The 27,216-nt window shown below is 37.7% G+C and overlaps 1 protein-coding gene across 4 annotated transcripts in view; it reads left to right on the plus strand.

Moving 5' to 3' along the window:
* The window catches only part of rap1gds1 (RAP1, GTP-GDP dissociation stimulator 1), a 40,775-nt gene extending 14,014 nt beyond the window's left edge, over positions 1-26,761 (plus strand). For 2 of the 4 annotated variants that reach the window (XM_053498502.1, XM_053498521.1), the window contains exons 5-15: positions 6,917-7,063; positions 13,878-14,006; positions 15,355-15,480; positions 17,146-17,289; positions 18,688-18,819; positions 20,038-20,172; positions 20,283-20,408; positions 21,248-21,387; positions 21,477-21,603; positions 23,339-23,467; positions 25,055-26,761. In XM_053498502.1, coding sequence (XP_053354477.1) covers positions 6,917-7,063; positions 13,878-14,006; positions 15,355-15,480; positions 17,146-17,289; positions 18,688-18,819; positions 20,038-20,172; positions 20,283-20,408; positions 21,248-21,387; positions 21,477-21,603; positions 23,339-23,467; positions 25,055-25,182 — 1,463 coding nt within the window. In that variant the 3' untranslated portion in view covers positions 25,183-26,761. The remainder of the gene's footprint in view (positions 1-6,916; positions 7,064-13,877; positions 14,007-15,354; positions 15,481-17,145; positions 17,290-18,687; positions 18,820-20,037; positions 20,173-20,282; positions 20,409-21,247; positions 21,388-21,476; positions 21,604-23,338; positions 23,468-25,054) is intronic. The other 2 variants (XM_053498512.1, XM_053498530.1) reach the window with 2 other exon arrangements.
* The last annotated feature ends 455 nt before the right edge of the window (positions 26,762-27,216 follow it).

A 27,216-nucleotide genomic window follows, 5' to 3' on the forward strand; every position in this document is an offset into this window, starting at 1 on the left:
TTGTTACTATGGAGTATCTAATGGATCTGATTTAATCTGTGAATTAAAAATGCAGAAATAATAACTGCCTGCTGTTTATTGCTTCATTAGATGTTTTGCTTACTTCCTCCTCTAATTATCGGAATTGTGCATGTTCTAATTAGACTGGCGCCTTGTTATCATTTTTTCCCATTTATACTAGGAAGAAAATCCAAGACTTTGCAAAGGATGAATGTAAAAGTATCTTTAAAACCACTTTACCTGGGATCAGAGAGTCTTTTGCAGGGTAGACCTGTGTGGGTGTGTGTATCTTTAGAGTAGGACTGCAGAAAGAAAACCTACACATCTGCGCAGCCGAACACACTGCTCTAGTTAAGTGTCTGACTGAGGAAAAAAAACAATGCTGCTAGGTCAAGTGTCTGGAAAAAACAGCAAGGCGTGAGGCATGTTTTTATTAGGACTTCAGTTCTAAATCAGGATGTTTGTGTGAGACATGTTGAACAGTGGGAGTTTTTAAAAATATCTTGTATTTGAAAGCATATTGTAAAAGTTTACTGTATAATTTTTTCCTCACCACTTTACATCTAACTCTAACTGTTTTTTTCCCCCACTATTTCTATGTAGTGTACAATGTAGCCTATACAAGGTTATTCTCTATGTAGCGTGCATAATTTGCTTAAAAAGGAAGCCATTTGGGATTCTGTCGTACACTTGGGCATAAATAATAATCGTGCAAGCTTAGTGTAAACAAGTGCTAAAATGCAATGTGGCTTTCATCAGAGTGGAGCCAAGACGGTTTTTGGCTACAAATAGGGAATGTTTACTCCTCCTAGAGTGTCTGTAAAGCAGTAGTGTAGCCCATCCAGGGAAGAAGAATTGAAATGTCGATTAGTGGCTGCCAAGTAAATAATATATAAAAAAATAATTATTTTGGTAACAAAAAGCATATAGGCTGTTAATAAATCTTCAGAATCCCAAATATATGTATAATCCCAGAGAAAGATAAAGCTGAAAATACTGCTCACGGTTTTATATGCACAGTCCAGATTCACAAGGGGCTGTTTAAACAGTAAAATAAAGCTGTAGATATCACTCTCCTTATGTGTTCTTCATATTTTCGGTCCACTGCACATGGGGAGAGCTTATGTCTCTTCACTGTTTTTTTTTCCTAGTAGCACTGTCATAAATTACTGCCTGCATCAGTCAGCCATGGTGCAAAAGGAAAAACTGGATAAAAGATGTGTATATAGAGCATTAGTCTGGTGAACCCCCAGCAGTGAAATTCATGAATCATAAATAATTTTTTTTTTTCTAAATCACTGGCAGTTGAATTGCTCATAATTGTCTAAATCATTAGGAAGTTCATGTGACTATGAGCAATAAAAAGTGTTTGTCAGTCACTCATGACCTGTTGCTCTTTGGGGAGATTGCTGATGGAGCAGCTGAACTGGTGTTCAGTTGCGAATGACCCTAAGTCTAAGCCAGCACATGTCATCACAGTGACAGCCACTCCACTGCAGACCTTTGTTCATTCTACAACCCAAGTATAAAGAATCCTGTTCAGTGTCTAAGCTTGGTGAACATCCTGATCCAGTAAATCGGCATGAATGTCCTTGGCTATTGGGTACAGGGTACTGTATTTAAAACATACAGTTTTGAAGTGTCAGTTAGGATAAACTGTAAAACAGACTCCTCCAAAGCCAAACACTAGCAGGACTGATGCTTGGAAACAAAAAGAGAGCCTGATGGTGAGTCTCTTTATCTTTCTTCATGATTCATGAGCTTTGTTTGTGTGGGGGTTGTGGGTAGTGGGCAGCTGTCCTAGACCCTGCGTGGGCATTGGTGAGTGAGACCTGGAGCATTTTTATGCCAAATGGAGTGACTCACAGCTCACACACATAGCTATAGCTATAAACCAGAGAGATTTGCTGAGTTATAAAACATACTGTGCATAAACACACATGCGTATAGATGGTACTGCTCTTTCTTTCTTTCTCTCTTTCGCTCTTCCTCCTTTTTCTGTTTTCTACAAATTAAGAATAAAAAATGTTAACATTAAGAAATTATACATATGGACACATCCAGTGATCAAGAAAAGTGCTTCACTTTAAACTATTAGCAACTATAGTAGTTTTCCTCATGAAGCTTTGTGTACTCTTGGCGAAATATTTTTGGATATTGGTGTTTTGGAAGCAGTAAAAAACATGATGTCCCTTCGACAGGTCCTGTCATGGTTGAAAAATAGTTCTAACCTGGAAGTTGAACAGATGTTTTTGACGTTATTTGACTCACAACAGCTGTCATCAATGGCCATCAAACGTCCAATTGTTTGCTGGGAGGGTATATATTGAACAACACTTAGCTCAAAGTCAAAGTAACAGCTATATATGCAACCCCAGACAACTGTAGACAGTATTTGTAGCCATCAGTCTAATGTTTGCTGCATCACAGCTTGCTGGCAAAGAGTTTAAGTTTGGTGATCTGGCCTCCGAATTCCCCAGATCTCCAAAATCCATTTAAGCATCCATGGAATGTGCCGGTCAAACAAGTCTAATCCATGGATGCCCCACTTCACAGTTTACAGCAATTAAATGATCAATGGCCAATGGCCTGGTGTCAATAACCTCTTTTATTTGAATCTTGCATTTGAACCATAAACCTTCATAAAGCCTTTAAAATAAAAAAAAGGACTTATTGTTGATTAGATTAGGAAGACTTGTACACCTGCATGTTCATGGAATTAACAGCCTGTCATATGACAGCAGTGCAATAAATAAAACCTCATAGCTATTTGTCACAAGCTTTAGTTATGCTTCCTATCAAACATCAGAAGGGGGAAATTTGTTTTTGTGATCATTTTTAAAAAGTAGCCCCAGATTGCCATTTTTGTCTGACAGGAGTGAATCCCAATGTGATCATCTCTTGAAGTTCAACCTTTTGTGTATTCTGAGATGCTTTTCTGCTCATGCTGCCTGTAGAAGGTGGTTATTTAAGTTGCAGACTACCTATAAGCTCTTACCAGATTGGCCATTCTCCGCTATCCTTTTCTATAGTGTTTCCTATTCAATTGGAATTTGGGTAGGTCCAATCTACTCATAGGCTCCTTACCCAATATTGTGCAATATTTACCAGCTGGAGACAAAAAGGCTAAAATGTGCTTCCTCTGTTTCGTCAGAAACAAGAGACCAACACATATTACCCAGGCTGTTGCTTGTGCAACATCATGGGGTTCAGTAACTGCCCTCTTCTGTATACAGGAGCTCAGAAGGAATGATGTGGATCAATAAAGCTCTTTTGCTAGATTGAGTGTTATTTCTGATTTTACTTGTAAACAGACGGTTATATGGAGGCTCTTGGTCTCTGTAATGGTAGTTTGCTTGGTGATTGTAAGGAAACTAAGGTTTATTTGATTAATATTGATAGTATATCAGCTTTCTACTTCCAATGTCTTTGATATTTTACAGTAACTTAATACACTACAATAACTGCACAAAAGTAAATCATGGTAAAATATCAGTTATATACAGTAAGTAATCTAGTTTTTGCTATTAGAAAATTACAAAAGGCCAAATATGATTTTTAATTTAGAATTTATAAGATGATTTCATGCTTGAAATAGTCTTTTTTTATGACAGAACATTTTGCTAATTTTAACTATTTATTTTTAGAAACAAGTTAAATTATCCGCCAATACTATAAGAAAATTTAAATATCACTATAAATAAGTCATATAATCTTACTTTCGGTTTACCTTATTAAAGGAAATGGATACATTCGGAAAAAAAATCCCACTGTTGCAGACACACTTCCTTGACTTTCGCTCTGTCTGCTTTTATAGTGGTTATTGTCTAAGAGTCAAATTGTTTAAGAGCAAAAGAACATCCACTGATAAGTTAGATATACTTTCATATACACTGTCCAGCAACTTTATTAGGTACATCTTGTTAGTACTGGGTTCGCCTTTAGAACCGCCTTAATTCTTCAAGATTTTGGTCCGTGTTGACATGATGGCATCATGCAGTTTCTAAAGATTTGGCATCTACACATCCATTATTTGAATCTCCCATTCCTCCACATCCCTGAGGTTGTTCTTAGCCATTCTCTGTTAATCTACAAGATTGTTGTGAGTGAAAATCCCAAGAGACCAGTTTGTCTGCCACCAACAACCATGCCATGTTCAAAGTCTCTTAAATCACGTTTCTTTCCGATTCTGTTGCTTGGTTTGGACTTCAGCAGATCGTCTTGACCATGTCTATATATCTAAATGTGTTGAGTTGCTGCCATGTGATTGGCTGATTGGACATTTGCGTTAACAAGTAGTTAAACAGGTGTACCTAATGAAGTGACCAGTGTGTGTGTGTTTAATGTTTAAGTATACTCTGGAACCAAAAATGTTTCAATTTCTAACCTAAACAGCTTAAAAAAATGCCTGTTCATGTTACTTTTAATGTCAATGGTGATTGGATAAATTAGGAAACTAAAACCCAAAGTCATGTGAATGTTATTCAGTGAATCTGGATATCAGAAATCCTCAGTTCTTTTAATGCCTTACTTTAGAATCATTCCCAATCTTTGTGACTTGCATTGCTGTCAGCTGTGCAGCTGCGGCTTTGAATGATTGCCTGTAATTTGCTCATGAGAAAAAAGATTTTTTTCTTCCTCTAGCGGAGTGGAGGAGATATGTAAAGGGAGGAGGGGAGATATTGAGTTGAATAGAAGGGTATGAATGAAGAGAGAAGTGAACAAAGTGTGGGTTGGAATAGTGACATTGTATCTAATATGATTTTTACTGGAAATATACAGTGCATCTTGACAAATTAGAATATCGTGAAAAAGTTAATTTCCTTTTGTAATTTAATTTTTTTAACTCATATTCTTCATTGCATGTAATGTAAAATAATTTCTGTTTAAATTACAATGATTATGGCTTATAGCTCATAAAAATACAGTGTCTCAAATATGATTTATTGTAAATAAATATGGATTTCCATCTATTCATCTAGCAAACTCTAGTCCAACCAGGGACTGTGGAGACGAAAGGTTATTACAATAGTATTTATTCCTACTTTATACGACCGTGGTAGGACGTCAGCATTTACGTGCGCATTCACACACTGTGGGGAATTTGGAAACGCCAGCTAGCCGAATCTGCACGTCTTTGGACTGTGGGAGGAAACCAGAGTACCTCGAAGGAAACCCACCAAGCACGGGGGAAACACACAAACTCCACGCACACAGATCAGACGCAGAAATTGAACTCAGGACCTGGAGGTGCAAGGCATTAGCGCTAACCACTAAGCCACCGTGCTGCCATAAAAATTGATTTACAATACAGGAGTTCTAAAACATTTTCTTAATTTATACATTAAGTACTTGGTTGGGGCTCCTCGAGCCTAAATTACTGCAGCATGGCATGGAGGTGATCAGTCTGTGGCACTGCTGAGGCATTGTTGAAGACCAGGTTGCTTTGATAGCTGCCTAAAGCTCATCTGTATTTTTAAGCCAGGTGTTTCACATCTTTCTCTTGACACTACCCCATATATTCTTTATGGGGTTCAGGTCAGGTAAATTGGCTGGCCAGTCAAGCACAGTAATATCATGGCCAGTGCCCATGAAGTGCTTTAAAATTTCCTGGTAGACAGCTGTAATGACTTTGAACTTTGACCAACTCCAGCAGAAGACATGGCATCCCAAAACATTACCAACTATAGAAATTTTACATCGAACCTCAAGCATTGTTTTTTTTTTTTTTTGCCTCTCCACTAGAGTCCTCTAGATCCTGGACCTTGATTTCCAATTGAAATGCAAAATATACTTTGATATAAAAAGATGACTTTAGACCACTGAGCAACTGGTCCAGCCCAGGTAAGGTGCATGTTGTCTCTGGTTCTGGATTGGCTTGATACTAGAAAGCAACAGTTGTAGCCCATTTTCTAAAGATGACTCTAGGTGCACTGACACCAGTCTTCTTAAGGCTGTGGTCATCCCTCCTGCTTTTTTACCTTTCTCCCCACAATTTTTCCTATCGAAGCAACATGGTCTTCAGGTCTTCATGGTTTTCAGTGATGACCTTCTGTGTCTTACCCTCCTTGTGGAGGGTGTTGGTGATCGTCTATTTATCAAAGAGTCAGCAGTGTTTTTTCAAGTCCTTCCCAGGATTCTGGCTGCATGTACTGAGATGCATGTGTATGTACACTGTATGAGTAGTAATTTACTCAAACTGGAAATTAAATTTTGTAATATAATGAGTAAGCCAATTTGTTTATTTTTATGAGCGGTAAGTGATATTCATCAAAATTAAAACAAAAAATGGCTCGAATCTTTTTATTTATTTATTTTTACATGTAATGAATTTAGGTTAAATCAGAGTTTCACTTGTTTTTAAATAAAAGAAAATTACCCTTTTCACATTATTCTAATAATTTAAGATGCACAGTGTACTCGAGGAGAGGAGATGGTCTGCTACTAGTCCATTATTATTTGTTGCGCGTTTTGTCTTGTTATAGAATTCATGTGGCAGATACGTGTTAGTCCAAAGCTGTTCTCTTGTCGAAAACAAGTTCTTGCTGCTTTCTCTCTTCATTAGGTCATAGCAACCTTAGCCTGAACATATCTAGAAACTGTGAGACGCCTCAAAGAAACACTATAAATGGAAAAAGAACTGGATGCTTGATGGCTAGTATTGCAATTTTGTGTTTGACTTTCTTTTGTATCTGTTTTAATCAAACCTTATCAACAACAATTCTCTTGTTCTAATCATTACATGCTATTTGTTTTAAATTTATATATATATATATTTTTTATTTCCCAGTTGCGTCATATGTAATTTGAGTTGAGTTAATGCCTCGTTTTGCTGTTATTTATGATTTGCAGGCTGTTGTCTTTTTGTATTATTTTGTTGTCCTATTTATTTTTACGTGACCTCTTTGTTTTGCAGATGAGGGCAGAAGTGCAGTTCATGAAGCGGGGGCTGCTCAGATAGTAGCAGAGCACATTAAGGCTTTGGCCCATAACACTGACCCGGCCACCGGGAAGCTCTTGACTGTCTTTTGTGGCATGCTGATGAACTATAGCAATGATAATGGTAATGCCTAAACCCCATCTAGGGGAAACTACATTTGGATGGTTCCCTATAGATGAATTCTGCGATGCTTGAGAAACTGTCAATGATGTATTAGGCTGGTTGGAACTATTTTCAATGAATTTTACTCATTCTGCATTGGTTTAGTACCTGATAACTATTTGGCTGTTGGTTTCAGTATGCTTTACATGCCGTAGTAAGTCGTTGACAGGTTGTTGAGTGTCAATGCTAAAATCTTTAGGGGACTATTCAAATAAGGATACATGTTAATCCGTTTGTTCTCAATAATGGCTCACTAATAAGAATGTATAGACTTGTCGGAAACATAAATTATTTGACTAATAATCCATAATTAAATATTTCCCAACTGTCCTGTGAAATGCCTTTAAAGGTGCATGTAGAATTTCAAAGCTGTGATTACGCCTTTGCACATAAATATTGTAAACTTAGGTATTTAGGCATAGGTACTGTGCAAAAAAAAATACTGTGACAAGTAAACTGTTCGACCAACTGCAAAAGGGTGTCCCAAATATCTCCATGGATAAGGTCAATGAACAATTTTTAGCAAACTTTAGCACAATTTACAAAATCTCCTCTGAATAAATGCAGTGTAAATATTCTCCAGCACATTCCAAAGATTCTCAGTGGGATTAAGGTCCGGATGCTCTGGTGGCCATTTCACATGTGAAAATTATGTCTCATGCATCTTTTACAACTTGAGCCCAATTAATCCCAGCATCATCATCTTGAAATATGTCCGTGCCATCAGGAAGGAAAAATCCATTAATGGAAGTACTTGGTCATTCAGTATATTCAAGTACAGTGGAACCTTGGATTACGAGCATAATTTGTATTCCAAAACACTCGAAACCAAATGAATTTTCCCATAAAAAATAATGGAAACTCAAATTATTCGTTTCAAGGCCCATAAAAATAAAAATAAGCTCTAACAATAAATGCATAAAAATAATTAACACAAAATATTAAGTAAAAATAAAACAAATTAACCTGCACTTTACCTTAAAAATAAATCCCTTTGTGCAGTGTTTCCTGCGTGCGTATGTGTGCAGCACGGTGTACAATAAGCCCTGAGCAGAGAGAGAAGTGTTGTAGTAAACAGTTCACACGTGCACGGATGTTGATTATACCAGTAGGAGAAGTGCAAGACCCAGCGGGGTAGACGATTACCCACAATTCCACAGCACGAGAGAGAGAAAACAAGAAGCGCATGCGTGATAGATGATATTCGGTAGTCATAAACTAAGTCTTGTTAGTTTTCTAAGTCAAATTTTTTTAAAAATCGGTGCTCGTCTTGCGGAACACTCTCAAACCGCGTTACTCGCAATCCGAGGTTTCACTGTAGTCTTTTTTTTGGGCACATAACGTTGATGAACCTGGACATGACCAGCAGAAGCATCCCTAGATAATAAGACTGCCTTTACAGGCTTTTATGGTAGGCATTAGGCATGATGGGGCATTACTTCTTCTGCCTTCTACCTCTTTTACCCCAATTACCCTGATGCTTCCATCACTCTGTAACAGGGTAAATTCGAACTCATCAGACAACATGCCCTTTTTCCAGTGCTCCACAGGTTTTTTTTTTTTGCTCTCTAGCAAATCGAAGACGTTTTTTAGTTAGCCTCACTTTTCTTAGGCTACACACAAGTTTAGTTCCAATCCCTTAAATTATCTTCGTGTGGTGTGGAAATACTCTCACTTTCATTATTTAAAATAGTTGTGAGTTCTATTGTTTTTTTTTTTAAAGATTTGAGTGTTTAAGTGATCTCCCATCACTCTCAAACAATAAATTTTTCCAAAACATTTCTTCCCCAAAGATGATGGTTCAATACTGTCCTTTCAGGTTTTAATAATTTTAATGTTCTTAATCGAATTTTTGGAGTTTTAAAAATCTCCTTAATTGTTTTTTTTTTTTTCGTGCAGCCCAATAATTTGAACTTCTGAAACACAATAACATCTTTGCTTAGTCCACAGGATATGTTTTCTAAAGTGGTTTAAGAAATGAGAAGCTATTCACTACATCAGTTAATAATAATAGGTTAAATAACTTTTTACTAGTAATCCAATGAACCATTATCCAATGAAAAGAATGTACCTTTTTGCTTAGTTAAGTCCAGGTGTTGCCTTTTTTTTTTTTTTTTTTTTTGGTTAAGTATAAACTAAAGTATGAAAATGTTTGAAAGATATTTTGCTAAAAGATGGTTTATCCCCTATGTATGGAGACTTCTGGGACTCCTTGCATTACGTATAAATATTATTATATTTAAATTTGTGCAAATAAATATGTGCTCAGGGAGTTTCACCTTTAAATCATTTACTTATGCAAAACATAACAACCCTTGTAGCAAGTGACAATATGGCAGTAATATCACTGGTCAGAAAACTCGGCTATTATTTAAAATACCAAAGGTTTGCTCTTAAATGATCACTATAACCACGGTGGCTTTGAGAAAAGTCATTAAATATGCATGCATATTCAATTTAAAATCTAAAATTTATTAAGGTAGTGTGTTATACACCAATCAGCCAAAACATTACGACTACTGACAGTTAATATGAATAACTTTGATCGCCAACTAAACACCAGCAAACTGGTAACAGTTTTATGGGCATCCAAGGCTCAACCATGCACTTTGGGACAAAAGACCAGCCCTTCTGGTCCGATCCCACAGAAAAGCTAATGCAGGAAAAAGTCAGATACACTGAGGGCCCACCCCATGGCCCACAGCATGAAAAGAATCTGCTGCCAACATTCTGGTGCCAGACACCACAGCACACCCCCTGAGGGGCCAGGGCTGCCCTGGTGACACAAGGGAATCCCAAAACCTAGGTGGTTTTAATATTAACAGATTTAATGTTATGGCTGATCAGTGTATCTTTTAAATACCAAGAGAAAGGCTTATTTTCTAATGAGTATGATTATGTGATAACACATGGTATGAACGATGAAAGGTAGTCTAGCTGGAATCTTACTTTGGCTAAGAATACATGCAGAGTATTTAACTCTGTTCTTGCGCTGAATAATGAGCAGACAGGCCAAGCTCCATTTTGTTCTCCGTCTTGCTGGCATCATGGCTGGGGATAAAATGGTAATTACTTTCCAGTGCCTTACCGTTCAGAGCTAACAAGCTAAATTGGTGTCAGAGTTTCTCATTTTGTCCTGCTGCTTGAAAAACGTGCATAGACATACTTGAGAAGCGTGATTCGATTTTAAAAGTACACAAACCACTTGATGCCTGCTGCCATCAACTCAGATGACCCGTGGATAGCTCAAGACTTGCACGTCTCACTCACACAATGAATAAGTCACAGCAGAATTTGGATCATATGTCATATCTGTTGAATAGCAGTTTACTAAACTGTGGTACCTAATGGTTTCTAATGGGTTTATATGCACGCATTCCTCCAAATTTCTGAATGTTTGTGTGCTTCTGTCTCCCTTTCCCTTTCTGCACTGTTCTCAGTCTTTAGTTTTGTCAGATGCGTTTGTGTGATAAGGATACAATAAGAAAATCCTAATTCAATGTAACTTATTCCCTACTAAGTGGACTTGGATAAAATCTTTCCATGAACAAGCATTTCTCATTGCCAGTGACTTAACATTCTACTTACTCAGAGCTAATTATTTATAGTCATTCTGTGCTGCAGTGATAGATTAGCTGTAATACTAAAGCAAACACCTTTTCTACAGTGCTTCGTACATTAAACGGAAAGCTCTTGCAATTTTAACATTGATGGATGTCAAACCTTTAATAACTATGCAAACAACAGGAACATCATTTTTATCTGCCGTTACAAGTGTTACAGTGTAAGCGCTATATTAGCATTCTGTTATTATTTGGTGTTGGGTGGCAAATAATTTAAGAAGTAGGTCAAGTAAGAACATCAGAATGACTGACATTTTTTTTTATCAGCGATAAGAGCAAATCGCATGTTTCCCAGCCACTCCATTAGAGCTCATGGTCAAGCCCATTACAGGGTGAAGTCTCTCTCCTGTTCTATATGAATCAAAATAAATAGAACATACAGTAGATTGTTATTGCTGATTTGTGCCTTTAAAAATGCAGATTTAGTTTTCGCAAGATGATAGCATTAATCATGGAAGTTTTCCTCCATCTGCGAAGCTTTAAGTAGTAAATGGGAGAAGAAACAAAACTGACCTTGGACTAAGTTAAAGTGGGACGGTTTGTTCAAGTGGTTTGTTCAATTATGTGGTCATGTTCAAAAAAGGTAGTGTTTAGTGTATAATATTAAGTACTGTATCTAAGTATCCCAGTAGGTAAATACAATATCAGACGAACAACAACAGTGCACCATTATTTATTTAACAAAAATGGATACAAAAATTTTTTTTGCTTCACATCAGTCCGGATGAAACGTTCTACAGTGAGAGATTATTCACAAGTGGAAAGCATTCACTTGTGCACAACATCTCAACATCTCAGCACATTCATCCAAGGTTCAGACTGTGCAATGCTCAGAGAGATAAAAAAAAAAAACAAGAGCTTAATGGATCTCAGACTCTACATACCTACATACCAGTGAGCATGTTTAATATTAAAGTTTATAACAGCACAATTATAAGAAAACGTATACAGTTCAGTTTGTTTGGAAGAATGCCAGGAGAAAGCCTCTTTTGACTTAAAGGAACATGGAAGCACAAATGAGGGTCGTACAACTGCATCTTAACAAACCACAAGACTTCTGGAACAATGTGCCATTTACAGATGAGACCAAAGTGAAGTAGTTTGCCCTTAATGCCCAGTGCCATTTTTGTCAAAAACCAGAAACGCCTCATACCCACTGTCAAAAACAACAGTTTTGGGAGTGATGATTTGGGCTTATTTTGTAGCCACAGGACCTGCACTTCTTGCAGGCAATAAGTCGACCATGAACTCCTCTGTATACCACAGTATTCTAGAGGCAAATCTGAGGCCATCTGTCCGACAGCTGAAACTTGGTCAAAATTGGGTCATGCAATTAGACAATGATCTAAAGCACACTAGTAAATCTACAGCAGAATGGATGAAAAAAGAAAGAATCAAGCTTTTGGAATGGCCTCGTCAAAGTCCAGACTTTAAAAACCCAACTGAAATGCTGTGGTATGCCACAACTTCAATGAACTGAAGCAATGAAGTAAAGAAGAATGGACATGAAATGATGCAGGAAATGATTCCTTCGAGTTGTTGCTATTAAAGGTGGATCTATAGGCTTTTAAATCACTTTGAATTGAACCCTTTTTTTTTCTTTTCTGATTGACCTTATTTTTGTTAAATAAATAATGGCACTGAAGAAAATATGTTGTTTGTCTAAGGTTGTATGCGATCAGATGATTGTTTTTAACACAGAAAAACATGGACACAGTGGTGTCTTAATAGAGTGGGTACTAACTTTTGAAAATGACTGTATTGTGTAAATATGTTTGTGCCCAAGCCAATGGCTGTGTGTTTGTACACTGTCACTGCGGCTAATGCAGCTCTCATTAATGTCTATGGAGGGTATTGTGCTGCAGAGTTTTTCCAGGAGCATCGAGACAAATGGAATGCAAAATGAGGCAAAACCTCTGATTCTTGTCAAAAACATCTGGAAAACTCCTACTCAGATGAGTGCTAGGGGTGCTTACTGAGGTGTGAGGCAGATGTAGTCATGGGATGAAATTCCTAAACATCTATGCATATCCTAGTATTTCATGTCTTTATGTCTGCATTTTATTATTGAGAAGAGCGAGGATAAATCTGTTGCCTCCTTTTGGTTCCTCGATCGAATACTGTCAACCATTATTGCTGTAATTTGTGCACTTTTACAGTAATAACCAGAAATAATGCAGGAGTATCTTATTGAATCACTGCACAGTGTAAATCGGTGATTCTGCATAACCAGTGTGTGTTGCTGGAAAAAATAGAGAAAATTTAATGAAGAGACATTAACTGCCAAAGCTAACACATTTTTGTTTCAAGCATTACTCGGAATGAAACCATTAAAATGAGAGAGTGCTTCTAATCTAACCCCGAAATTCATTTTCTTTTCATGGTATATTCAACATCTGGCCTTTATACTCTGTTCTCTCTCTCCTTGCTACCTTTTTCATTTAGTCTGCTAAATTCTTTAGTCTCTTCCTCTCATTCGTCTTGTTTTATTGCTGCCTCTTGACTTGCCGCCTTTTTTCTACTCCTGTACTTTCTCGCCTTTTCTGTCTGTCTCTATCAGGGTTGTTGACTACAGTTTTGCAGTCTTGACTGCAAGAGAAGGTTTTTTTACAGGATGTATCACTTCTTTGCTGCATCGAGAAGGGGGATGTGCTTGCCGATAATGTGATGATATCGAATGTGACAGGGCTACCAAGATTGCAATATTACAGGACAAAAACAATGCCATCTGATTCGTTTTATTACACAGTATCAAGATGCATGTGATACCATGCAGCTGGTGTAAGACATAGAGAGTATAATATCATTGTAGGCAAACATGTTTGTCCCTGTAAGATATTATTTTGCATAAGTTAGATTATTGGCTCAGGGCTTTGAGCACTGGTCTGTGCGTTAGCACTGTTTAAACATTATTCCTAAATGAGTGTGTTGATGAATTTTATTATTACCATTTGTGACTAGGCTTTTTTTAAATTTACGTTTAAGTATCTACAATATTGACTGATTTTAATTATTGTTTTGCAGAAATGTCTACAATTTTACAAAAGTGATTACAAAAACATTTATTTTCCAGCTAATCTCTCCATTTTGGTGCACTGATGCATGTAAGTGTTGGAGTTAATATGGTGTGTTTAATCTCTTTGCATTCTCAGACACATTGCAGGCCCAGCTGATTAGCATGGGAGTCATCCCCACCTTGGTGAAGCTTCTGGGAGTCCATGCGCACAACACAGCTCTTACAGAAATGTGCCTCATTGCCTTTGGAAATCTGGCAGAACTGGGTAAATAGCAGACAGATCTATTTATTCAAGCCTTCACCTACTTATGTGATCCCTGATATTTTATGTTTTCTCGGGAATGTTCCTCCTGCTTTCATTTACGGAGATAGTTTTAAATCCCTCGTCATGTTGCCTTTAACTCATAAGTAGCATACTCAGATCGTAACACCAGATTTAGTCCATGCAGGCCTAAATATTAGCTGATGAGGTGCCTTGTGTTGAAGATTGAATGCTAAACTCTGCAGTGCTGGGGATTTTCCAAGACCAGACTCTTACACTCCCTCCTTGATGCCACGATCTTACATTGATTCTAAACCTTTGCTTGGGGGGAAAAATACAAATGGGGTTACATTTTTGATTGAGAGCTCTGAGAAATGGATTAGTGTTAATGGACTTCTATAGAACATGAATCATCGGCATCTGTTGCTGGGTGAGGCTTTAAATTTCTGGAAATTAAAAAAGAACTACTTATGAGAAATCAGGGCTTGTTTCTCACTTTTTCCTGCTGTCCCTTTTGCACTAAAGTTCACTCTTTATGATTCCTAGAAAGTATAAGCCTTTTTTCCTAGTTAGTCTTATAAACTAGTTGTTTTCTTATGAGCACACAGCTGTTTAGTCCAAATACCGTGAGTTTTCATTCCATGTTTTAATAATGCATTAAATTGTTTTGAATTAAATCTAATTTTCATTTATTTATTTTTTTCCGTAATTTTAATGTTATCTTTGCTTGATGCAGAACACATATGACTTTTTTCACCTGGCAGTGTTTCTTCTCACAGAAAACATACCAACAATTAAAAAACATTTTAAAAATCCATTTATTTGGAGCATCTACCATAAAAATGTACAAGTGTAAAAACTGTAGAAACAATAATGCAGCTCATTAGTATAATAGTGTGATTTGTTTTAAAAGTCATGTATTTTAAAGAACATTAATTACTTTTGAGTCATTTTTTAAAATAAAAAGTCATTTCTGATAATATTCATGCAAGTAGTTGTAATTGTACAAATAGTTTGTGTCGTGATGAATATCATTCTACATCATTCTGCACTTTTCTGCTATCTGTGTCATTTAATCTGTGGTTTATGTCTCTTTTTCTCCTTTTTTTTAAGTGAAAAGGATTTCCTTTTGATTGATACATATTTTCTCACACATTTTATACTAATTTCCCCTTTTTAAAAAAAAAAAAAATTCCAGTCTGTAAAGCTGCTTTGCAACAATGATTATAAAAGCACTATACAAATAAAAATTTAATTGAATTGAATATCTAGGTGTCACATGTGGATTAGGTTTTAAATTATTTTAAAAATAATTCTGATGGGTATGTTTGTGGTCATTGTGTCTCTGTAGAATCAAGCAAGGAGCAATTTGCAGCTACAAATATCGCTGAGGAGCTAGTCAGACTTTTCCGGAAGCAAGCGGAACATGAAAAGAAGGAGATGATCTTTGAGGTGCTGGCTCCTCTGGCTGAGAATGGTAAGAGTCAGACACGGAATATTTCATGGTAAAGTATGATTGTAATAGTTCTAGGTGATCACTTGATATAAAAGTCGTTCATTTTGAGCTGAAGTGTACACAGAAGATCTGAATGTGCCTGACACACAGTCTAGGACTTGAATGATGTCTCGTCACAGCTAGACCTGTCAGTCACAAAAACATATGGACACAGTGTTCACCTGTTGCACGTGTATGTGAGGAATGTGGTGAGCAAGCAGTCATTTACTTGAGGGTTTCAATTAACTAAAAGCCTTCAGTAGCTATAAAGGGAAAAATATATATTGCACTACATTTTTTTTTTTCATCGTCTGGAATAACTTTAATCTGTTTGCTGGTTTAAACAAGAAGAAGCACCAGAATTATAGACCTATTGTGCTTTGGGTATTCTCCAGACATAGAACTATTGCAGACTGGTCTACAATTAGCCAGCTGCTGGAGTTGTTTGAGTGTAGTCTGTGTTTGGATAATGGGTGCTGTCACTTGCTTTCCCTTGCTTTCTGCCATCGCGCCCACAATAGGAATCAGGGAATTGTGAACAGCTGCAATCTGCACCACTTCTGTGACATGAAATCTGCCCTCAGCTGCTGCTCTCTGCGTTTTCCCCAGGAGACGGTCTGAATTCCTAAGAGAGGATATGCATGTAGAAGTAATGTGTGCTGGAGAGCGTGATCCATTGTCAGATATGAGTATCTTTTAAAGAGTGATCAAAAAAGGTATAGCAAATCAATTGGCATAAAAATAAAGAAGAAGCATGGATGTGGGTATGTGTGTGAGAAACATAGAAGTGTAAATAAGCCACAGGGGGAGAGCTTGTGATAAAGGATGCATGTGAGACGCTGACAAAGTGAGAAAGAGCTTTTGAGTGAGAGAGCAAGAGAGAAGCCGTAGAGACAGAGGAACGGTGTGGACTTGAACATATGAGGTCTAAAAAGAAAAGGAAAAAATTAGTATGATGGAGACTAAAAGTGTGTGAAAAGAACTGTAGGTTGACCGTCTGGCTGTTTCTTATCATTAGAGTAGTGCTCTTGGCCTGCCAGTCTCCAAGACAACGTCCTACTTAAAAGCTACTACATTGTACTGAGAGAGAGAGAAAGAGAGAGAGAGTGAGGGAGATGCTCAGATATTTCAGGGATTTCATAACCAAGCACCAAGGAGCAGTCACACACTTACAGTCAGGCTTGGATCCTGCATATTCAGATACAATTTTTTGTTTCATCTTTTTCTTAGATGGACATCTTAGTGATGTATGATGTCATACAGACTAATTTGTTTCTTAAAGGGTTTTTATGACCGTTCCATAAAATCGAATGTTAATTATTAATATTAATATTATTCATATTGTGCATTAATTGTAAGTCTGGAAAATCATAAAGCCATGCAAATACATAAAGCCTTAGTAGATATAACTGTTCAACAGGACTGTTTTTCATTTTGTGAATTTATAAAGTTTCTTTACAAAAAGTAAATACCTCTTACTTTTTGCTTCTCTCTCTCTCTCTCTCTCTCTCTGAATGACTGTCACTTTCTCTCTGTCTGTCTCTGTCTTTTTTATTCTGTCTGAATACATCTTTTTCTGGTGGTCTCTCTCTCTCTCTGTCTGTTCCTTCTCCTCTTTGTCTGTTTTTCTTTCTCTCTCTCTGTCAGATGCAATAAAGCTGCAGTTGGTCGAGGCTGGTCTGGTCGAGTGTCTGTTGGACGTTGTGGCACAGACGGTGGACAGTGACCGAGAGGAAGATCTGGCACAACTCAAAACAGCGTCTGATCTCATGGTGCTGCTGCTGCTTGGAGGTGCTGCTTAAGGCTTCAGCCATTAATGCTTAAAATTGTTTTTAACTAATGTAGATTTAAACAGGAAAACCTTCTAATGCAAAATGTCCGTTTTTTGAAATTCTGTTTATATCATATTAATGGAGGCTACACGTTAGGGTTGGGCAAATATCCAAGCTTGTCTTTGTTTTAAGTACTGACACCATTTTTTTCATGTATATGGTACTGATACTGAAATACTCACTGTAACTAACCTGATATCAACACTGATAATCCCTAGTCTGTTTAATCAGGTAATTTGAATATTGATTAATTGTAGTGGCTGAGTACGTGTTGTAGAGCCAGATAGAGTCAGGACACAAACAGCTATAGCAGACCTCACTATATTTAGCTGTAGCAGCTTCTTCTGTCCCTGTGGATAAGTCTTTCTGCATTAAACAAACCTCACACCTGAGCATATGGGGCCTGTTTATGTCATTAAACAAGTCAGCGCTAGAATAACAGGGCCCCATAGTGGAGTTTAGTGGTATGATGTATTATAGATACAAGACAGTTTGGGATTTAATCTACTTGTCGTGTGCATGGGATGTAGAAATATTCTGAAGTACTAGAGACAGCTTCGACATCCAGGTCATTTTGAATCCATGTTCAATAAATTAGTTGTGAAAATTATTATTATTATTATTATTTTTTTGGTAGTGTTCAAATAGTCAAGAGGTCTAAACATAGACATGACCAAAAGAGAATTAAATGATGTGTGGAAATGGATGGGTCCTCTCTTTCTTTCTCGCTACTTAGTAGGCAGCAGATTGTACAGGCAGCAGAGCGGGGTGTGTTTTTCATCTCACTCTGAATAATTGATGCAGGCTGAATGGGTCGTGGGGTGCTAACACAATTCCTCTTCCACTGTGTGGCATTTCATGGATGAAGCGAGCGCTTTTCTCTCTCTCCTTTTTTTTTTTTTTTTTTTTTTGGAGAACAGAGAGGGGCTTCTTTTATGCCTCCATGAATTTAGATGCTGTGTTTAACCAGGAGAAATGTACTTCAACCCTAATGGAGCACTGCTTGGTTTATGCAACAGTTTAGTTTGTGCTGATGTGACTGTCTGAGTCCCTGCTATCCTCTAAAGTTCAGTCATGGCTTTATGGATCCTGATAATTTGCTTAATTTCTTTCAATAAGGGGGGAAATCTGTGAGGAATCGTTGTGCTTTCTTTAAGTTCTTCAACTGTCTAATAAATTTAAAGTTACAGTACGTTAATTTTTGCAGTCATTGGAAAGCCATTGACTGTCCAGTGTAGTACTTTGCTATATACTACAGTTACTGGGCTACTGTATATACAGTACATAGTCAAGTAGTGGAAATTAGATTTTGACTATAATATTTTGTAAGGATGATGGGCATTTCTTTCTTTTCCAGATGAATCCATGCAAAAGTTGTTCGAGGGAGGTAAAGGTAGCGTGTTCCAGAGGGTTCTCTCTTGGGTTCCATCTAACAACCACCAGCTCCAGCTAGCTGGGGCACTGGCTATTGCTAACTTTGCCCGCAATGGTAAGAGCTCTGGTCTAATTTTTTAAGTAATTGTAGTTTATAATACACAATGTATAGTACACTGCCTGGCCCTAAAACACCCACATATATTTAGTTTTATCAGCTTTGGCTCTCATTATGAAGCGTAGCATGCTGGCAGATTCATGTGTGTAAGTGATTCCCTAAGCTTCTAGATCCACTTTTTCACAGTTTTAGTCCTAGAATATGCCCGTGCCACCAGGAAAGGAAAATCCATAGATGGAATTGTGTTGTCAAGAGGTCAGCTGACTTAGTTTTATTGCTTCATAATGTTGCTAAGCCTACTGTAGACCTGACCAACCCAAGATCATCACACTGCCTCCAGAGGCTTGTACAGCTAGTGTTCACCATGCATAATGGATGCACCGCTTCATGTACCTCCATTCTTAAAGTCCACTCTTTATATTCCCGAGCAAATTGAAGTCTTTTTTTCTGATTAGCTTCGCTAACCAGTGATATATTCTTATGGCCATACAACTGTTTAGTTCTCCACCATTCTCCACTGGTTTTAATAGTGCATTTAAAGGTTCTTAATCCAATTTCAGTGAGCTTACTGTTTTCTTTGTTGATGGTGTCCTTTTTATGTCCTGGGAGTGTTTGGACTGTACATGCAAAACATGGTTTCATAAAAGATCATTAATAGAAACATATTTCAGATATTCTTCCACTTTTGAATGTTAATGCTTATTTTCAGTCCTGTCTGCATTTGCTACCACCAGCTTTACAGAGATTAAGTCTTACATACCCCAGACACACGCAGTCATATCATGTAATGCATTGCTGTGCTGCTCTTTGACCAAATTAAGGCTTGGACACAGCAGAGAGGATTGCTGTGATATTTCTCAGTGTTTATAGAGAGCCGTTCTTCAGTGAGGTGTATCCTCATGTGACTGGATAATGCTCTGATGGATTCATTTATGTTATTTGAATATACTGCTAAGATAATACTATTACAGAACACTATTGTCCTGTAGTGGTGTGAACACGCACTGGTGAGACACACGGTATGAAACACACGGTATGAAACACACATGCTTTTACAACTATTTAGCAAAAGCTATTAGCATTCCTGCAAGGGAGGAATCCTATAGAATGCCTACGCTGCATGAGGAGAACATATAAAGCTCTGTTTGGCAGTAACACTAGACACTGTGCCACTGTGGGGTTATGTAAACGTTGTATAATGTTTCTTCACTTTAGATGGGAACTGCATCCACATGGTAGACACAGGAATTGTGCAGAAGCTTTTGGACCTGCTGGTCAGACATGTAGAGGAGGGGAACGTTACAGTGCAGCACGCAGCTCTCAGTGCCCTGAGGAACCTGGCCATCCCAGGTCAGTGTTAGGAGTCTTCTCTGCACATTGTCTGTATCTCAGCAGCCCTAATGAGGTGTCTGTTAATGCAAGCTTTTACTCACCATCACTTCTACCTCTTTATTTATCAGTGGTGAACAAGTCCAAGATGCTTTCAGCTGGAGTGTCTAACGTGGTGCTGAAGTTCCTCCAGTCCGAAATGCCACCAGTTCAGTTCAAGCTGCTGGGAACATTAAGGATGCTTATCGACACACAAGGTAGCTATATAACTTTGTAAAATTTAAAGCCTTTAATGCGCTTTATCCCTGCTTTTGGTTATTCCTTCCTTTCCTTTGACGACTCACATAATTGGATTTACTCTAATTGATTTTAAACACTTGTGAGTTTTGTTTCTCGACTATAATAGAAATTGTAAACAATTTAGCCCTAGCTGTAGATACTGTATGTGGAAGCATCAGAATTTTCTGCATAAGTTTTTTCTATTTATCCTGTTACAGAAGCTTTGTCAGGTATCAGCCAGTTCCTTCTCTGTCCTTTGAGTTCGAAAGCCGTTATCCTATAAGTGGAAGGCTCTGAGACAAGGATACATGCCACGGTGCTGAGATTTAATTGCTATAGATTGTGAGTCACGCTGCAGCTGGCAGCACGGACAGCGGCTCTTTGCATTCTCAACACTAGGCGTGGAGCTAAAAGCTTTAGTTTTCACTGACACCGAGTACTGTCCACATTGGTACTACTTTAAATACAGCACTAGTACACTTAAAGCAAGCAGTTTATAAATGTAATTGATTGGGATTTTACATGTATTTAATTAAGGGCAGAACATCAGATTAATTTTAGAATACTGTTTATCCTGTAAGTTAATTATCTCCTCCCTATATAAAGCTTTAAGCTGTTTTTAAGTTTTAACTAATTTATTCATTAAAATATCTCAATACAATGTTATAGACTCGAATGTATTTATAAGCCAGCTTTTGTCAAGTTTGAGATTTGACTTGGGAAAATGATTCATAATAACTTAATGGAAATGGAGTTTCTAGGTTTAGAACTGATTTGCTTATAGATTGATTGATTGGTGTCTTTGTATGTGATATAGCAGATGCTGCTGAACAGTTGGGAACAAACCGTAAGCTGGTGGAGAGGCTGGTAGAATGGTGCGAGGCCAAAGACCACGCAGGGGTGATGGGAGAGTCCAACCGCCTTCTCTCGGCGCTGATCCGACACAGCAAGTCAAAGGTCAAGACCTCACACACATTACTGTTTCTTAACACATTCCAAAATTCTGTAAATCTAATTGTGATTGGATATTTCTCGGCTTTGAACAGGAAGTGGTACGGACAGTCATTCATTGTGGAGGTGTAAAGCACTTGGTGACCATGGCAACGAGCGAGCACATGATCATGCAGAATGAAGCGCTGGTGGCCTTGGGTCTCATAGCAGCACTGGATTTGGGTAAAACAGACATTCAAGTGTCCAAATCTCAAGCTCACCTGATTTGAAGTTTTTACTGAGACTAACATCAACTATTCAGCATTTTAATTAAACATTTCCTGGGGTAGGTTTTATAGTCCACTGATTCTGATCTCTGAATTATTAGAAAACTGCCTTCTGCGTCCTCAGCTTCTTTACTCAGCAGAAATAAGGGTGGAGTAAATTTATATTTTCTATTTACTTAGAAGTAAGACTATATTTAGTTATATTGGTGAATTACTCCAGCTGTCAATAAATTTATAGCCACAGTTTCTGCAAAAAATGCAGTTCATTTTTGCCCACACAAATTTGTCCCCCTCTGTCTGCTAGAGAAAATCCTAATTTGCTGTACTTGGTACAACATTATATTCATAAGAGCTAATGTAACCACTTAAAAACACAAATGACCTAAAATTAGAACATGACATTTTCTACTACAGTGGCTATATATCTTATTACAAATCTTAATGATTCAATCCAGGACAAGTGGTAACATTTTCTTGTAAAATATAAAAGATACAAGTATAAAAGTAATTGACTACAAGCACAGTGATGATCCCCTGTGTGATGACTCGGAGCTCAGTCATTCTACAGTGGGTAAAAGTCATTCCTGTGAACATTCAACGAGTGAAATGGCTGATCCTTGAAAATGGATAACTTGTCACCAACTTGTGAAAGAGTCGAATCTGTCTGTGGGAATCTTACACACAATCAATCATTAATACCACATGCAAATTACAGTAACTCAGCTGGGAGTTATTACCATAGTCTCGACCTTACTTCCAGTCATTTCCACAGGCCATTAAAGGAGTTCCTGGGAGGCCAGCATTACAGATGTGAAGCAGGCAGTTTGGTCATGGTTCCGTATACTGAGACAACTTTTTGGGATTATATAGAGAATATTTTTATTCTATAGGGAGTTTGTGCTCTCATAATGGTATTCTGTTATTCTGCACAATCAAAAGTCCTGCTTTTACTTGAACGCTCATTCATACAATATGGTATTATTCTTCGCCAAAACTTCCTTCTGTTTAAAGACATTGATTAGGTTTAAAGGTACTGTATCACAATATGATAACAAGTCAGGAGAAGATTTTCGAATTCCCACCCACTTGCTAGCTTTTCACTGTTATACAGCAGCTACTGTACAAACTAAAAAAAAAAAGTTGACATGGTCTTGCTTAAAAAAACATTTGGAGCCAAGCACCACAGGTGGCTAAGTAACTCTGAAAAGTTCCAAAGTCTTCCGTATAAACGAGCTTGCAGATGCCCATGACGAGCTAAATGCTGACCATTTAACTTCATTTTTACTGTTCTGTGCAGCCATGTCTAATGCAAATTTAATACCATTGATTATGTAGATGCATAAATCGGTTCTTTATTCAATATGAATTAGGTGGGAAATAATGTATTTAGCTTATTTGTTTTAGCATTATTTCCATTTATATGCTGAAGCAGATTTTTAGAAAGAAATCAAGCTGACAAGCTTCATAAATTGAAGAAGAAGAAAAGAAATGGTACAGAGCAACAAAACCTGACTAATTGGCAGAGGGCTGTTAGAACTTTCTACATACTGGTCAGCAGGAGGGCATTGATACTAGGAGCTGTATTTGTTGGAATTTGAAGTGCATGTTCAAAATATATGAAGAATTAATGTTAGTCTCAGGAAAATGGCCCATGAATTTAATTTTAAACTTGTTGCTCTAATTCCTGACAGATTCAGCAGAGAAGGACTTTGTGGGAGCCACTTTGGTGCAGGTCCTACACAAGTTGCTGACCGAGGAGAAGAGTGCTCCTGAGATCAAATACAACTCCATGATCCTCATCTGCTCTGTCATGGGCTCAGGTGAGAAACTTTTCCACCCTGGATATGAACCTGCATTTTAGCTGATTATATAGTTATTCACCCCATGAGTATTATTTATTAACTTTAATAGGAATACCTGTACACCCGCACATCCAGGCAGCTATCCAATCAGCCAAACATTGGCAGCAGTGCAGTGTATACACTTGTGCAGATACTGATCCAGTGCTTTAGTTAATGTTTAGATCAAGCATAGATGGGCTGGTTTGAGTATTTCAGAAATTGCTGATCTCCTGGGATTTTCATACATAACAAAAACATCCTGGAAGTGAAGGGTCTACAAGGGAAAACACCTTGTTAATGAGAGAGATTAGAGGAGAATCACCAGACTTGTCTAAGCTGACAGAAAGTCTCTAGTAACTCAGATAAGCACTCTTGATGACCGAATGGAATGGAAAACATCTCAGCATGCACGACACATTCACAGGTTCCACTTCTGTCAGCCAAGAACAAAAATCCAAGGCCAACATGGGCACAGATTGATGGTGTCCATGATCGCCTCATCGTGCACAGTGAGTGCACAGTAATGAGTAATTTTGATTACTACAAATTGTAACTGATGGTTTTTCTTGTTTCCATTCCATATGTGCTGTTTACTCTCAGGCTTGTAGTGATGAATCCATGTCTCCTCACCAGCAATGATTCTCTTTTGTTCGCCAGAGATATTCAAACGCTTCTGTTTATGCTCTTCACTGGGTTGTTTCGGTACCCATCTTGCACAAATCATGAATCACTGCACTCTGCTCTTCATTCTTGCAAATGAACTGATGTAACATTCACACCTGCACAGCAGTGACTGGGGAGACAGTAGGCTTGAACCGAAAGCGCTGTTAAGACAGAAGTTTTACAACCAGAGTGAAGATAATTTTTGACTCACCCTCGTATATTTTTCCTGGCAACTTATTCTCTGACCTCTCTTATCAACAAGGCGTTTCCACACGCAGAACTTCTTCAATTTTTTTTGTGTGTGTGTTGTTTTTTCACAATTTTCTGTAAACTCTAGAGAAATCCCAGGAGAACAGCAGCTTCCGAAATATGCAGGAAAAACAAACACTGACTGCACCCCAGGCCTGCTTGCCTAACTTTATTTATTCTCTTGTGGCTGATACAGAAAAGGGCATCTAAATCTTGAGTGAGATGCAAATGTGGGTGTAATGACGAGGTGTCCACAAAAATTTGGCTGTATAGGGTGCAGGTTAGAAACTCTTAAAAGGTTTATAAAATCTATTCATGTTTTTTCTCTATGCCATGCATATATCATTTTGATCTAGGCATAAGGTTCGGTACATAAAGGGTAGCAGTTACGTTCATTCATTCGTTCATTTATTCATTCATTTATTTATTTATAGCAGACTGGTTTTACAGATGTATCAGTTAAACAAGCTCATTAGTTACCCAACATGTCTAGACATGGGTAACTATAGCAAAATGAATAATAATAATAACAGCAACAATAATAATTAGATATTCGTCAAAAAGATTGTATTTTCCTGTGTTTTTATATTTATATTGCTAGAAAATTGCAAGCAATCATGAAGTTTGATCGGAACATTTTTTTTTCCTCTTCAGAACCTCTACATAAAGAAGTGCAGAGCCTGGCTTTCATTGATGTGGTGTCCAAACTACGTTCCCATGAGAACAAAACGGTGGCCCATCAGGCCTCGCTCACAGAACAGAGGCTAACAGCGCAGAGCTAAAAGACTCTTTATACACAAGACACACACTCCATCCATTCTCTGCCTGCCTGCAAACCCTTCCCATACACACTCTTAACCTCCTACGATTTCCACCGTCTCGCTCTGTCATGTGCCAAGGTACCACTCTGTCCCACTCTGTCCCACTCAGCCTTCCTGCTAAATAAAGTCGCCTTTTCGCATCAAGTTCATTTCACGCATGCGTTCAGCGCTTCGTAGGACATCGTAGACCGCCTTCTGCAATAGGTTGTGCGAGCGAGATAGGGAGCGTGCAACACTTAGACCATAGCTGTGATAAGCGAAGCGTTCACATCTCATCAAAGAAGACGAAACCTGCAAAAAAAAAAAAAGTTAAATATACTAGAAAATAACTACATGAGGGCTAGGGGAGAAACTAGCGCAGCCATACGTTCATGCCGTGTAAAACCCCACGTGTTCTGTGTAGCTTGAATACCTGCTGATTTTGATACCTGCATGTTTTTTTTAAGTAGTCTAATTAAATGGTGTATGTGTTCAGCTAGCCAGACCTCGCTCTTTAGGATACATACTCCCCCTTTAATGCATAAAAACACACACACGCGCACACACACACACACACACACACACACACACGCAACTGCTTTTGATATGTTCAGATAGAGATCAAATGTGTTTGTACTGTACTTGGGATGACCGGACCAGAAAGAACTCTTTACAGTTTTTTCCCCCATGGTCCTAGTGTCACTCATGTTCATATCTATGAAGTCACTTTACTGGAACGAGCGAATTCCATATCACTAGTCTGTTTCATTTGAAAACAGATTGCTGTGGATATTATGGATGTTACGAACAAATAATAGCTGTTATTAATAATATTAATAATATTAATAATAATAATAGCTTGTTAAGAATTGATAATGTTTCTATCTGCTGCCCTTTGTCAAAGGGCTGCATAGACCTTTTCAGGATAGTAAAAAAAAAAGCTGCTTGTTAAATGACAGTATAATGTTAATGTCGTTAACGCTATTTAATCTGTCGGGTTATAGCACACTGTTTAACATGGCTGCCATTACAACCGGTCTAGTAACAACTCCAATGGGCATGGATCATTACAGGTCCGTAAATAAATAATGCAATCATGTCAACTGTCAGGAATGGGTTTAGCCAAGTCAGTGTGTTTGAGTGTTTTATGTTCTAAGGTGGTTGAAAACGATTCATGACCCTGGCATAGAATAACAGCAAATTTTGAGTGTCCTAAATAACATGCCCTCTTGAGTGCTCTCTATTAAAGGTGTACATTTCATACTGTAGTACATTATTTTCCTGAGCTGGTTTTGCATGTGTACAGGTTTGTCTTTTTTCCAACCCACTGAGTATCACGAAACATGCACTTCCAATGCATGTTGGCTCTGACGTGGCCACTTTATGTTCGGTAAATGTTATTTATCAGGTTTGTAACCTTAAGGAACAACTCAGCAAGCCAATATATCTATATTAACTGCATTACAGATATTTAAACGTGACTAGTTGTTGTAAATGTCACTGATTAACTGTACATTTGGGAGATAGAAAATGATTATTAAAGACAATTGCTGGCGATGGATTCTTGGTTTTGTGACCCTTCATTTTTTCTTATAAGTTGTTCTCTATATTTATTTCAACTAATTAATTTTAATTCAATGCGATCCTTAAAGCTGCTTTAAGAACACATTCAATAACCTGCCTTTCTGTTATGATCACTATCGTTAACGCTGAGGGAAATGTTTCTGTAAGTATTCTGGGCTCTGTGATAAGCGATGAGAATATTAACACCATCTGACTGAAACGTCTTTGCAGGTTGGCACCATTACTGCCTGTTAGTTACTTTACACTGGAAAATGCTTAACTCAGCATGTCGGAGGATACTTATAGTTTTGACAAAGATGATTTCAAGCATTTGAACAGCAGCACACTTCGGAAACATTTGGAAAATACCAGTTGAAAACTATTGTGCTTTTGTGAGCATAATGTATTCACAGCATATAAAATAATACAACACAAACAAAGAAAAAATCCACA

The sequence above is a fragment of the Clarias gariepinus genome, chromosome 1, assembly GCF_024256425.1.
Source record: "Clarias gariepinus isolate MV-2021 ecotype Netherlands chromosome 1, CGAR_prim_01v2, whole genome shotgun sequence".
In the NCBI taxonomy this organism is placed as follows: Eukaryota; Metazoa; Chordata; class Actinopteri; order Siluriformes; family Clariidae; genus Clarias; species Clarias gariepinus.